At 47.7% G+C, this 14,594-nt stretch overlaps 1 protein-coding gene across 2 annotated transcripts; it reads right to left on the bottom strand.

Moving 5' to 3' along the window:
• Nucleotides 1–470: 470 nt before the first annotated feature.
• Nucleotides 471–14,362, bottom strand: PPIE (peptidylprolyl isomerase E). Of its 2 annotated transcripts, none has more exons than XM_007077406.3 (10): nt 14,305–14,362; nt 13,275–13,373; nt 11,475–11,518; nt 10,998–11,024; nt 9,764–9,845; nt 9,132–9,232; nt 6,452–6,575; nt 2,134–2,319; nt 1,054–1,196; nt 471–872 (listed from the first exon to the last, which is right to left on the bottom strand). In XM_007077406.3, the coding sequence occupies exons 1-10, from the start codon at nt 14,333–14,335 to the stop codon at nt 804–806; spliced, it is 906 nt and encodes a 301-aa protein (XP_007077468.1). In that variant the 5' UTR covers nt 14,336–14,362; the 3' UTR covers nt 471–803. The 2 variants fall into 2 exon arrangements, with proteins under 2 accessions (XP_007077468.1, XP_042852649.1); XM_042996715.1 differs by having other exon boundaries at nt 14,313–14,344.
• Between the last annotated feature and the right edge of the window lie 232 nt (nt 14,363–14,594).

Raw genomic sequence — 14,594 nt, 5'->3', positions numbered from 1 at the left:
GGCACAAAGAAGGCATTTTGAGTTAAAATATTGTGTGAAAAATTCTGTAGAATGGGAGCACCTGGCTGGCTCAGTCAGTAGAGCATGTGGCTCCTGACCTCTGGGTTGTGAGTTCAAGCCCTACGCTGGGCACAGAGCTTACTTAATATCTGTAGAGTGAATATGAAGAAATAAACACATGAATCGCTGAGAGTTGTAACTATGCTTGCTGCCTACAAGACTAGCCAGCATGAGTTTAGGAGCACAGGCAGCAGAAGACAGGAATTTCTCCACTCTCTTTGATTTCCACCGTTCTGACAATGATCTGACAAGGGAACCTGGCTTGAAGATCTATTACTTGGCATCTCAGGGAACTATCCAAGGGAGTAGAGAAAAGCTATGCCCCATCCCTTTGCCAGCCTAATTCAGCAGGACAGCTTAGCCACAGACATAATCTCTGACAACTGCTAGGAACTAGCTGGACTCGGCAGTACAGGAACTAGGATTTATTTTACTAGAAGAAACGTCCAGGAGCCACACTGGCAGGCCAAGGAGAAGCCATGGCAGCAAAGGCCGGAAAAGGCCACGCACAGCCTGTCCAGTGGGGAAGGCGGCCCTGTGCCGGCTCCCAGGCCCACGGCCACGCCTGGGAAAGAGCCAGAGGGAGCCCAGGCCGTACCTGCAGAAGTGTTGCTCCGAGCTGAGTCCAAGAAGGGCCATGACACAAACCCCTGCTTGCCACAAAGGGGACAGACACCCTCAGGTGCTGGTTCCCAGGCTGACAGTTCCTGGATACGCAGGGGCAGTGCCGAGACTTTGCGGACTCACACGTACTCCCCACAGTCGGCAATGATTACCTTCTGCTTTGGCTTCCCATCCTTGCTGCCCTGGGCCTTTGTGGGGACAGAAGAGGGGGAGAAACACGGGAGGGTGGAGAGTAAGGACTGGCTTACGGATACCCTCCCCATCTGCCCACCCCTGCCTGAGCAGAAGCAGCCCTCCCTGGGAGTAGCCATGGCCCCTCTCCAGCTCTCCCACAGGGCTATGCACCCAGGGCCCGGGGAAGCCACCCACCTCAATCTGCCGCAAGACATCCAGGCCTTCTGTGACCTCCCCGAACACCACGTGCTTGCCATCCAGCCAATCCGTCTTGTCACACGTCAGGAAGAACTGGGAGCCGTTGGTGTTTGGGCCGGAGTTGGCCATGGAGAGTAGGCCTGGGGGAGAGAGAACAAGCATGTGAGCTCCTTCTCCCCTGGCTCCTGGCCGTCGGAGGGATGTCTGTAGATAGCGCAGTGTAAATGCTGCCGGGAGGTGGCACGAGCTGGCTACTGGCAAGATGGATGTTCTTGGCATCGTGGGAAGGGTGGTTTCAGTAAAGGTGGGGCTAGAAGTCTGGCTGAAGGGGCATAGAGAGAACAAAAGGCAGGGAGTCTACACAACTTTTTCAAGAAGTTTTACTCAAGGGGATTGAGAGGCATGGAAGATAGCTAACAGGGACACAAGTCAAAGGAGTTTTTTAAAACACAGATACCATATGCTTTTACACAGACGGGCTGATCCAGCGGGGCAGAGGGCGTGGGTTACACAAGGCAGCAGAGGGACAACCACAGGAGCCCGGTTCCCAGGTAGGGGAGCAAGGATGGGGTCCGGACCACAGCTCGTGCCCTGCCCTGAGGGAAGGCAGAGCGGGCCCGTGTCAGGAGATGCAGGAGGTCATGCTTGGAGGGTGACATGGAGGTTTCGGGAGCGAAGGGAGGAACCGTCATCTCTGACTGGGACTGAGCATTAGTAACTAGGGGACTCTAGTAACGCTGCCAGGGGCCCCTGAAGAAGTGTGGTCGTAAGTTTCAAGATGACCATTCAGTACAGTTGTTTTTCTCCAGTTGCTGGGGGACCAACCACTAAGAGAGAGAGGAACATCTAACAGAGATGGGGCAGCCAGGCTCAGGGACTAAGAGAGCTCACATGGCGGGCCCCAGGGAGTGCGGACAGGGAGGATGGGCAGTGTGTGAATGGAAGCCGCTTCCCTGACACCAGCCAGGCCACATGCAGGTGCTGGATCATCAACCAGTTCGCCTGCAGACCTGAGCCCTCCACCCACAAAGCCACTGGCCTGGCCCCATGCGCCACCACGCCCCGATCGGGTCCCACCTGGTCCCGTGTGTTTGAGGATAAAGTTCTCATCATCGAATTTCTTCCCGTAGATGGACTTGCCCCCAGTGCCATTGTGGTTCGTGAAATCGCCGCCCTGGCACATGAACTGGGGGATGATGCGGTGAAAGCTACTTCCCTTAAAGCCAAAGCCCTTCTCATGGGTGCACAGGCATCGGAAATTCTCTGGTGGGGAGAAAGGAAAAGATGCTGAGGTTAAAAACTAGAGCAGTTCCTCAGGCTTTGGGCACACCTCGCCTTGCATTCCACGTGAGACGCAGAAGTGTGACCGAAGCCAAGAATGAAATGCCAGTGGCCGTAGAGCCCTATAGACAGTCCCAGCCGAGCTGCTTTGACCACATGAAGATGTGCTTTGTGATGGGCTGTGCAGTGGGCACGGCGGCCGGGGAGCTCTGCACCACCTTCTCCTGTCTCAGGATTGGAATGCAGGGTCGGGAGCTGGTGGGCGGCATTGGGAAAACCATGATGCTGAGCATGGGGCCTGCTTAAGATTCTCTCTCTCCCTCTCTGTCTGCCCCTCTCCCCTGCTTGCACGTTCTCTCTCTCAAAAAAAAAAAAAAGAAAGAAAGAAAAGAAAAGAAAAAGAAACAAAACAGATGAACACAGGGGAAGGGGAAAAAAAAGAGTGAGGCAAACCCTAAGCGATGAATCCCTAAGTTCTCCTGAAACTAATATTATATGTTAATTAACTAGAATTTAAATAAAAATTTGAAACATTCAAAAAAAGGAAAAAAAAAAGGAAAGCTGGCTCTTAAGTCAGAAGAGCCAAGAAGCAACTCGCTTTATGTTGCAGAAATGCCAAAAGCTCAAGTACAGGGTAAAGGTGGTTCTGAAAACAGGAAAGCTGGCTGAAAGCCTGTTAAGAAAGTAGCTAACCCCTTCCTCCCCAGTAGCTGGCTGGAGGTCTACTCTCTCTGGTAGGTTAAGGCAGAGGGTCTCTGGACTGGCTATACTACATGTAGCCGAGGGCAGAGGTACTGTAATGACAAATGGAGATCAAGTGAAAGTTTACATACTGCCCCCATCTCTCCAGACCAAGATGGCAAACAGCTGGATGTAAGAGCCTCTAGCAGGAGACTAGACTCTTCTCAGAGGACTCTGTGCTGTCAAAGAGAACAGAAGTCAGGGAACGAACATCCGGGGTCTGACAGAGAAAGACCCCAACCGACTCATCCCACAGGTGGAAAGCCTCAGCCGGCAAGCCTTACTGATGCCTAGGAAGTTTCCAGGCAGATTGTTAGGGCCCCATTCTTAAAGATGAGGAAGGCATCTAACGTGAAAAGCAAAGACCAAAACAAACCAAAAAGAAAGCAAAACATAACAACTCAGGAAAAAGGGACTTGAAACACAAGCCACAGGAAGACAAAACTTTAGTGATGTCCCCAGAAAGATGAATTATCACCTCTGTGAAATAAGCACAGAACGCCATTAAAAAAAACAAAACAAAAACAAAAACAAAAGACACTTAGGAAGGTTCCTGAAAGAGAGAAGAGAGAAATCAGAGGGGACAAAAGTGAAGAAGTAATTGAAAGAAATTTCCCCAACCAGAGGATAAAACACTGTCCTGTGGGTGTGGTACACAGGAGAAACATCTCTCTAAAGACATCCATACCAGTCCCTGGAACCTGAGAACGTGATATAGCAACAGAGCCTTTGCAGATGTGATTAGGGTTATGGATGGACCTCAGCCCCAATTATCCAGAGGGGACTAACAGAATCATGAACCTGTAACAGGGGAACTTTTCCTGGCTAAGAGATTCAAAATGTGAGAGGGACTGGATCACCACTGTTGGCTCTGAAGATGGAGGAAGGAAGTGGTGAGCTTTCAGAAACTGGGAATAGCTTTCAGTTGACAGCAGCAAGGATGGGATACCTCAGTCCTACACATGCAGGAAACTGAATTCTGCTGACAACCTGAATGCCCCTGGAAACATACTCCTGTAGGGCTTCCAGTAAGGGAGTGACCTGGCCTCCAGATGGGAGATAATAAATTTGTGTTGCTGAAAGCCACTAAGTTTGTGGTAATCAGTGACAAAAGCAATAGAAAACTAATACAGTAGGTCCCCCACTGAATATCCAGCATGATGGATGTAAGATCTATCCAAAGGCACATGGTTTCAGAACACAGCACAGACACCCTAAGGGCCTCTAGGCCAGGGCTATCTAACAGCTCTTAAGCACTTGGCTAGTGTAGGGGCACTCGGGGGTGGCTCAGTCAGTTAAGCATCTGACTTTGGCTCAGGTCATGATCTCTCGTTTTGTGAGTTCGAGCCCCGTGTTGGGCTCTGTGCTGACAGCTCAGAACCTGGAGCCTGCTTTGGATTCTGTGTCTCCGCTCTCTCTGCTCCTCCCTCGCTCATACTCTGTCCCTCTTTCTCAAAGACAAATAAACATTAAAAAAAAAATTAAAAAAAAAAAAAAAGCACTTGGAGGGCACCTGGGTGGCTCAGTTGGTTAAGCATCTGACTTCAGCTCAGATCTCACGGTTTGTGGGTTCAAGCCCCGCGTCAGGCTCTGTGCTGACAGCCTGGAGCCTGCTTCTGATTCTGTGTCTCCCTCTCTCTCTGCCCACCTCCTCAGCTCACACTGTCTCCCTCTCTCACAGAAATAAACAAATATTAAAAAAATATTAACAAATATTTAAAAAAATTAACAAATATTAAAACAAATATTAAAAAAAAGAAAGAAAAAAGAAAAGCACTTGGCTAGTGTAACTCAGGAAATTAATTTTAATTTTATTTAATTTAAACAGTGACATGTGCCTAGTGGCTACTGTATTGGAAAGCTCAGCACTAGAGAGAAAGAAAGGGCTTTATATAAAGGACCAAGAATCAGAATGACCTTAGACTCCTCTAGAATTCTGTACCCTATCAGTCAAGTGAGAAGGTACTTATGTTTAGATTTCAGTCTCAAAAAACTTACCTCCCAAGCTCTTTCCTGCAGATGCTACAGAAGCATGTCTTCTACTAAAATGAGGGAATACACCAAAAAAGAAGACAGCAGAGAACACAGGAGAGCCCGTGACACTAGCTGTGCAGCAGGCTGGGAAAGCAATGGTCCAGGCTAAAGAGAGTTAGAAGGCTCTAAGGAGGACTTCTACAGGAGAGGGAAACCGACAGAATATCTGGTGTGTGTGAACATGAGGAGAGATTTATGCAGGCAGCAGAATTTGGGAGAGCATCAGGAATAAATGCATAGACAGAGCTTGCGTGAAAACAAGACAATTACAGATCCCAGGAAAACAAAATGCTCTGTGTGAATGGCAATTACTATAGTATGATGTTAAATAGTTAAAATAACCTCCAACTTAACCAAGCTTATGGCAACTATATATGTCAGGAAAATAACGGGGCAGGGAAAGGGATTTAAAAAGCTGATTCCTTATCTCCTGAAGTAGAAGAGCCAACAGATGTCTAAAATGAAAAAACCAGGGAGCAGCAATATAAATCTCTCATCTACTGGGGCACCTGGGTGTCTCAGCCAGTTTAGCGTCCGACTTGGTTCAGGTCATGATCTCCAGTCCATGAGTTCAAGCCCCGCGTCGGGCTCTGTGCTGACATCTCAGAGCCTGGAGCCTGCTTCAGATTCTGTGTTTCCCTCTCCTCTCTCTGCCCCTCCCCTGCTCACGCTCTGTCTTTCTCTGTCTCAAAAATAAATAAAAACATTAAAAAAAAAAATCTCTCATCTACCAATACAAAAACCAAAGAACCAGCTAAGAGTTGAAACTGGCTGCCTCTGGGGAGCAGCAGATGGTGTTGGGGGGGTGGAGGGAGGTGCCCAGGGCAGGGGCACAGTACCAGGGGAGTGCGGTTTTTCATGACAAACTTTGTGAAACTGACGCCTACATAATGAAACTAGATGTAAAAAAAGAATAAACAGAAGTCAATATTTACACGAGAAACTCAAGAAACTGTTCGTTAACAGTAGTTAGTTCTGGAGAGTAAAACTGGATGTGGAGAGAGGGAAAAACATTTAAGTTTTCAACTTACTGCCGTCAGTATTGTTGCAGTACGTGTGTATGGTACTTGTTTTTTGTTTTGTTTTGAGCATGGATACATGTTTACTTGTGTTAAAAACAAAACAAAACAAAACAATTATTGTTAAAAAAATAGTAAACCAGCACCTATAAAGCTTCGAAAGTGCCTGCTTCGACTCTTTTGTTCCTAGATCCCAGGATCTGAGATGCCTCAAGTCAACTCAGGTCAGAGACAGTGTCAAGGGCACAAGAACTGTGGCAGTGAGGACCTTGGGAAGGCCACTGCTCAGCCACCAGCATCCTGCCCGAAGTCCCACTCACCTGCCGTCATGGGGACAACGTCTGAACGCAGGAGCATCTGGATGCGACCGGCTGGCTTGTTCCCAATCTTGATGTCCATGTACACCTGAGGATTTGATCGGGCCTTTTTCGCAGCAGGCTCTCCCTGGGTGCAGGAGAAATCATTAAGTTGGGGAGAACTCTGACCCCCAAGTAGGAGAGCAAGTATTCCGAATATGCACCAAGAACCCAACGGCCGCGAGCGGGCTGCAGCAAGATGCTGGCAGGGAAGGCCCTGGGCCGTGAAAGGGAAGGCCACGGCCGCAGCCCCCAGCCGGACACCCAGTGACAGGACACCTCAGCACCAGCTAACCTGAGCCCCACCCCGCAGGCTCATTCCCTCATCACACTTACCCTCAGACACGCGAGCTCACTTCACCCTGCCCTGCGGTCACGGAACACTTTTCTGGCCCACAGAAGGTAGCTCTCGACACGTTCAAACCCACCTCACTCCAATTAAATAAGACGCCACCTCCTCCCTTCTAAGCTCAGTCCTGCGCACCCACAGGCTGGCTACAACGGAAGCCGGGAGGGCAGCCCTCTGGTGTGCTCAGAAGACAATGGGGGAGGCAGGGGCCTTGATTTACACCCCAAGGAGACAAGGCTAAGAAGAGGATAAGGAGACATTTGCTGGGGTCACATGTGTTCCAAAGAGAAAAGTCAAGCAGTGCGCTGAGGTCGCCCGCTGGCACTGAGGATACTATTACTATTATTTGCCACTAGCAACCACAGCGGCAAACATTCACACAGCACTTGCCGAGTACAGGGTACTATTCTCTGAAGGATACATATACTAGCTCATCAGGTCTTTACCACCACCCTAAAGATCAATCAGTACTGCTATTTATCCCCATTTTAGAGGTGGGGAAACTGAGGTACAATGAAGTTCAGTAACTTGCCCAAGGTCAGAGAAGTGGTTAAATGGTGAAGCCGGAATTCAGGCCTAAATCATCCCACCCCACCCCACCCCCGATCCCGCACTCTTAACCACATTCACCCACCTCACTTTTTAATTAATAAGATACTTAATACAAGGCCCCTACACTCACAGAATTACTGCCTAGAAAGGGACAGGCAAGAAACACCGGCGTAGCCTGCACAAAAGCAAAGACGTACAGCGAAACAGAGACTGGTTTTCCTGAGCTTGAAGTGGGGACCGGAGCAGGAGAGTGGAAGGGAGACAGATGGTGAGGTGAGAGGACAGGAACTGGGGAGCACACCCCAACTTTCTTCCTCGGGACAGGCAATGGGAGCCACTGAAGAAGTCTTAGCAGGAATCAGGGGCTCAGTCTGTGCTTTATTTATTGATTTTTTATAATTCTTTTTTAATGTTTATTTATTTCTTGAGAGGCAGAGCATGAGCTGGGGAGTGGCAGAGAGGGAGTCACAGATTCCGACTCAGTCTGTGCTTTAAACAGGTCATTCCGTCTGTCTCAATGAAGGACTAGAGAGAGGTCAGCAGCCAGAAGACTAGTTAGGGAGCTTCTGCAATTATCCGCACAAGGAGAGGCTAACTGGGGCAATGGGACAAACCAAGGAGGGGGACTCAGGAAAGTCTGAGAACACTTGGCAGCATTTGATGATGTGCTGGCCGTTCTAAAGAGGGGGATCTAAGGTTACTCCTTGGACTGTGAAGGCCATGTGTGTGCTCTGCTTTGCAACCAAATTTCTGGCTTGGGACAGTGTGTGTGTGGCTGGATGGTGGCAAATTGACAAGATAGAGAGCAAGATTAGAGAGAGGAGGGCACTCATGCTGGGCAACTCTAAGCTGCCTGTGAGACTTGCAGCCGAAAGATCTGAAACCTGGACACTAGAAACAGAGGCCAAGAAAGGTAACAGCATGGGAGAGGCTGCAAAAAAAAATCAGTGACTGCTGAGGTGCCCGGGGGCTCAGTCAGTTAAGCGTCTGACTTTAGCTCAGGTCATGATCTCGTGATCTATGAGTTCGAGCCCTGCATTGGGCTCTGCGTTGACAGCTGAAAGCCTGGAGCCTGCTTCAGATTCTGTGTCTCCCCCTCTCTCTGCTCCTCCCCCGCTTGTGCTCTGTCTCTCTCTCTCTTTCAAAAAATAAACATTAAAACAAAAAATTTCAACCAAGGAGAGGAGGGGAGATGGAGAGAGGGAGACAGACACCATGAGCCAAGAATGAAATCCAGAGAACAACAGTCACAAGGAAGAAAGGGGAAGCCCGGGGAGCCAGCCAGGGAGGGATGCTTAGAGTCAGGAGGGAGTGTTGGCAGGCTCCTCCTGGGAAGGGAGAGCCTCGAACCTGTGTACAGACTGAGGGAAGGAGGCTGGCCTGCCTCCTCTGAATCAGGGCAGCGACAGGGAGACAGTGAGCCTCTGTAAAGCACTTCAGTGAAGGAGGGACTGGGCAGGAGGGGTGAAGAGGACCACTCGTTCACCTTCCTCACCTCAGGCTTCCCCCTCGTCAGTAGGCAATCCCAACACGGGACTAGGCAGACCAGAGCAGCTCATTATGACACAGGGCACAAGGCTAAAAGAACTAGAGCCTCTCACTCACTCACTCAATACCACCTTCGTCACAACACTAAGAGTCTGCTTTTCATTCTCTCTGCTTTTGTGTATATATTTGCAAATTTCCATAAAAACTTAAAAAAAAAAAAAAGTCTCCTATAGAAGCGCATGCCTTCACTCTCACCTCCTGGGTCTCCACTTTGGGAGGCTCTGACCCTTCTTCCTCTTTATTCTCTTCGAGAGTCTTCCCAGAGAACTTCTTCAACCAGTCATCATCTGACCACACTGAAAGGAGAAGAATCGAACAAATGCTAAGAAATTCAAGCTAACGGCCAGCTGCTCACTAGCTGTTTTGGTCGGCAAAGTGGAACATACTCCATGGCCCTCTGAGCCAGACACTTCTGCTGAGGAACTCCCAAGGGTAAGGAAAGTTCCCAACGGGAATGTCCGCCCTGAAGTCCAGCTCGTACGAGGCTAAGTAAAAAAAAAAACGACATCAAGAATTAAGTAAAAAAAACTACATCAAGGGTGAAGGCACAGCCTTGCCAGTTCCAGCCTTGATGAGCAAAGTGCCGAGAAACTGGGGAAGAGAAGAGATCGGGCAGGGTTTCTCTTATAATACAGACAATCACTCTGAGAAGCTCAAACTCTTTTCATTCCCCACAAAGGTGGCGCATGCCCTTTGCCAACGTGAACCATCCTCTACTATCCATCTGGAGTGGTATTCAGTGCCTACTTCCAAGTAAACAGGAATAAAAATGTGACTAAGGCCACAATGGAGGATGTGATGTGGAATCTGTGGTTGTCCCCGCTCACCTGGTCTGGAAGAGCCTTCCTTAATCCTCATTGGTTTTGCCAAATTGACACGAATTGTCCGTCCAAAGAGCTCAGATTCATTCTGAAAAGATCGAAAATCCAGCTGCTTAAACTCTTGTCAGGTTAAAAGAGAGTCAGACAGCTTTGCATTTGCTTCTAATACATCTGAGACATGCTCATGCTTTATTCTCCCTGAATCCCTGACCGCTAACAACAAGCTGTGTGCCTACCACACAGCAGCCCAGGGGCTGCAATTCCCACCCCCACCCCCCCACCACCCCCCCGCCCCGGGGGTGCTCCTGAAAGTAACTCCAGAATGCCCTGGAATTACACAGGTAATTGCAGTTTCCAAGTACTTGGGTTCACCTTCAAAAGTCAAGATCTGCTTTGAAATGGTGAGAAATGATCTCTGAGGGCTAAGGAATATGTTCTGTGAATGGGTACCAGAACAGGAGTAAAGGAGAACTTTATCATCCAAAGATAACTAGTACTGGGAAAGGTCACTTATCATAAATCCATTTAGAGCAGTGAAGACAAATTCAGAGTAAAAAGAGAAGGGGGGTAAAAAAAAAAAAGGACCAGGACTTTGTTGTAGTGAAACTAAAAGTAAGGGAAATAAATTTCTTATAAATTTCAGGTTTAACTATGTACTAATTTGTAGAGCAAAGACATAACGGGTGCTGATGAGTTTGCAGTGGTTTTCCAACAAAATTCTGTCAACAGTATATGACATTATTGCACGTCATATCTGATATGAAAATCACAAAGACGCCACAAATACTCTAGAGATTCATCATTATTCCCAAAGTCTTCTCCAGGGTATTCAAATCTTCCACAGCAGTAACACACCCTGCCATCACCCTTACTGAACTTCTCTTCTTACTTGTCACTGGTCCGATGTTTCATGAAATTCTGCCTCTTTTGCAAAACGTGTGATTTCACCGTGCAACCAACTTACATAGTGTTTGCAATTATCCCAGACATGGGGCAGTCAGTGAGAGACTGGCCAATAGGGATGATTAGAATTTATATCACTGGTAAATGGGGAAGGCCGTTTGAGTAAGGACCAATCTTACAAGTGATCAGTTCACAGTGACTATTTGCACACGATGACAATTTTTACTTCCCCGTGCAACCCTATAACTTTGGAGGTTAGGCAAACCAATCTAGGCATAAGGACTCTCTGTACCACCAAAAAGCAACTTCAGTTAGGAATGAAGATTCTCAGCCATACCATGTTGTCAATAGCTGCCGCGGCATCCTGCCGAGAAAAGACAAGGTACAAGTTTAGCTTCCTATGGTGTCTAAATGCATACATGGCAGCAGAAAAACAAAATTAAAACAAAATAGGAAAAAGTCACATCTTATACCTCCTGCCTTGGTTGTATGTGTGTCTAACAAAGAGCACTTCAGCAATTTGCCATCTAGAGGAAGACCTAAGAAATGATCACCAGTGTGGCCAGGCAGGAATGCTCAGTGAGCAGGGCTGCAGGAGCTGTGCAGAGCAAGAAGGGCAGGTCTGTGTTGTTAACTCTCTAAATGTTATTAACAGATGGGAAGCTTTCCATTAAGCAGCACTTCATGTCTCTATGGAAGCCTCAGCAAGAGGCCTAGACACCTAACCAAATGGAGACTGGTTCCCTTTGTAATCAGTAACAACATTAACACAAAACAAAGACTAATAAACAGAAGTAACACAGAATTTTCTCACCTCTGCCAACTCAAATTCAACAAAAGCAAATCCTCGGTGCTTTTCTGAAAGGAAAAAAAAAAAAGGGAAAACAAAAACAAGTAATTACCACTGGGGGCAATGGGAAGAAATATGGTCACAAGGACAGGGAAGTCAATCACATGCCATATCCCGACATTGGAAATTCTACCCAATCACTATTTTGTAAGAAAGAATCTCCTTCTTTGATTCTTCCTGGTTTGAACAATATTTCCAATAATATTGAACTCTGTCTTTTAGAAAACATGGCTAAAGAATGAACTGTACTTTTATTTTTTTATTATTATTATTTTTTTAATTTTTTAAATGTTTTTATTTATTTTTGAGACAGAGAGAGACCGAGCATGAGCAGGAGCGGGGCAGAGAGAGGGGGAGACACAGAATCTGAAGCGGGCTCCAGGCTCTGAGCTGTCAGCACAGAGCCCGACGCAGGGCTCAAACTCACGGAGCGCGAGATCATGACCTGAGCTGAAGTCGGACGCTCAACCGACTGAGCCACCCAGGCGCCCCTGAACTGTACTTTTAATCTTTAAGGCATTCAATTCTTACCAAAGCCAAATTAAAGCCTTAACCTCTGCATACAAGACAAGTAGAAAAATTAAGTTATTTAACTTATCAATTATTGGTTCCAAATACACATTTTGAGCATCAACTGTGCATAAAGCATGAATCTTAAAACCTGGATTAGCATGCTCACTCTTTACCCTCAGAAAAATGTTGACCTAACTTAAAAGGCCAAGCACAACAGTGCTAACTTAATTAAACCAACTAACTTTAGAGAACCACTATAACCTTACAGGTATACCTGGTTTTATTACACTTTGCTTTGTTGTGTCTCATAGATATAATCTTTTACAAACTGAGAAGGGAACCCTGCACCAAGCAATTCTGTCAGCACCAGTTTCCCAACCACATTTGCTCATTTTGTGTCTGTGTCGCATTTTGGTAATTCTCACAGTATTTCAAGCTTTTTCGTCATTATTATATTTGTGATTAGGGATTACAACTCTCTGAAAGTTCATGTTATGGCTAGCATTTTTCAGCAATAAAGTATGTTTTCATTAAGGTGGTACATTGCTTTTTTAGACATGTTATTGCACACTTAATAACTATAGTATAGGTTAATGTAACTTTTATATGGAAAAGCAAAAAATTAACTTGATGCATCTTACAGCGATACTGGTTTGATTGTAGTAGTCTGGAACCAAACCTGCAATATCTCCAAAGTATGCCCATATTGATTTTTACAGATAAAGATCCCAGACCCAGAGAGTTTAAAGACCTTGCTAATAATCGTGCAGGGTCAATGACTGATCTAGGCCTAAAACTCCAATCTTAAAAAAGACAAGAAAGGGAAAGTAGAAAAACTGCACTGTACCTGTGATAGCAATTGAAGGAAAACTCCCCCAGGTAAGTAGGGGCCAAAGTCCCTCAGTTGGGGCTGAGCTTCCCTGGTGCCCTGATTAACAGTGCAGCTGCCAAGAAAGGAGCAGGGGTGGTAGGGTACCCAGCAGGTAGTTTGAAAGAAGTCTGATCGCCCCGTAGCTCAAAATCTATCTTCCTACTGGGCTATTGAAAATTTTGTTATCTCACACTCAACAGATGGGACTCTGCAAGTTATGTTACAGCTTACAACCACAAGACTCAGAACATTCCTTCTCCATCAAGATCACTATTATGCTGCCCTACTGAGGCACCCTCTTGAACTTTTCTACATGTCAACCATATTTAGAATTTTTTCCTCTTAGTATTCTGAACATGAAAGGCATGAAAAGGACTCACCTGTTTCATAATCCAGAGGAATCTGAATATCTGTGATGTCTCCAAATGGGATAAAAGCAGCATGAAGAACTTTGTCGTCCACCTCCTCTGCCAGCCCACCTGCAAAGAAGCCAAGTGCCTTCTGAACCACCGTCTTCCATTCTCTTGAGAAGTCCCTGCAGCCCAGTTAGCATGCGACAGCCAAGGAGAGGGGCTGTTCCATCCAGTCCTTTGGGTACATAAGCACCCTTCTCATTTGCTCCCTCATCCATACTTAAGGAAACACACCTCTTTACCCTTCTCACAGACGCCCATCTTAGCGCCAGGATTACTTCAATAGCTTCTTAACTGCCCTCCCTCTCTTCCACACAGCCAACTGGAGCGATCCTGGGATCATGCAGATTTTAACCCATTACTTCACTGCTTAAACTGCTTCAAAGATTTCCCACTGTCCTCAGGATAAAATACAAACTCCTTAGCAGCGTACACAAAAGACTCTTGATAACCGAGCCCGGCCAACTTTCCCTTTGCTTCCTCAATTCCCTGGGTTTCTCCCAAGATGACCCCTTCGTCCCACGTATAAGTCTCTTTCACATCTTCGGGGTTTTGCTCTTGCTGCTCCCTTTCGGTAAACACAACTGCCCCTACTTGGGCTACAAAGCGCTCATCAAACTTTGCTACTGAGGTTATTCTCACTGCTACCGGTTAGTCAGGGAACCCCTTCCTTTAGGGCAGGGGCCGGGACTGAGCCAGAGCTGCAGTGAGTGTCTATAAAATGAATGAGCGCGAGGATCTGGAGCCCCATAATATTCCTCTACCAATCCTCCGGGTCCAGTGGGTGAAGGGGTTCCTGTTAGAGCTCAGCGTCCCGGAAGGGAGCGGGAAAGACTGTTACGTCTCGGGCTAACTCCCTGAAGCAAAGCAGTACCGCCATCGATCCCGCCTAGACAGCTGCTCGCTGCCCTCCGCGTTCGTAGACGCGTCCTGCCCTACGCCAGGACCCACTCCCTGCGGGTTCGCCCCGATTCCACCTAACTCCGGGCCTGCTCACCCACGTACAGCACGCGCTTGGTGGTGGCCATCTTGCTACCGCGCTCACCCACCGGAAGCCGGAGTTCAGCCCGCCCCCTTCCGCAAGACCCCGCCCCTCCGGGCCCGCCCCCGCCTCTAGGCGCTCACAGACCTCGCCCCTGGCTGTCAGTCAGGCGTCCGGGGCGGTGGGAGGTGCCCTGCCGTGAGTGAGCTGCAGCGCCCCGGCGCGGTAGGCGGTACTGGGGCAAACCGAGCTCGGAGGAATCCTCCGGCTCCGCGAATAAAAAACCGCCAGTAAACTATGGGCCA

This window comes from Panthera tigris, chromosome C1 (genome assembly GCF_018350195.1).
Source record: "Panthera tigris isolate Pti1 chromosome C1, P.tigris_Pti1_mat1.1, whole genome shotgun sequence".
Classification (NCBI taxonomy): domain Eukaryota; kingdom Metazoa; phylum Chordata; class Mammalia; order Carnivora; family Felidae; genus Panthera; species Panthera tigris.
Note: the sequence above shows the minus strand (reverse complement) of the source record. Positions and strands in the feature narration are given on the sequence as shown.

Bases quoted from the DNA above. Each gene is read 5' to 3' on its own strand.
- PPIE (XM_007077406.3), bottom strand. From the start codon at position 14,335: ATGGCCACCACCAAGCGCGTGCTGTACGTGG. The intron at 13,374-14,304 runs GTGAGCAGGCCC...GCTTCTTTGCAG, and splicing joins CAAGCGCGTGCTGTACGTGG to GTGGGCTGGCAGAGGAGGTG. The intron at 11,519-13,274 runs GTGAGTCCTTTT...TTTTCCTTTCAG, and splicing joins TCCTCTGGATTATGAAACAG to AAAAGCACCGAGGATTTGCT.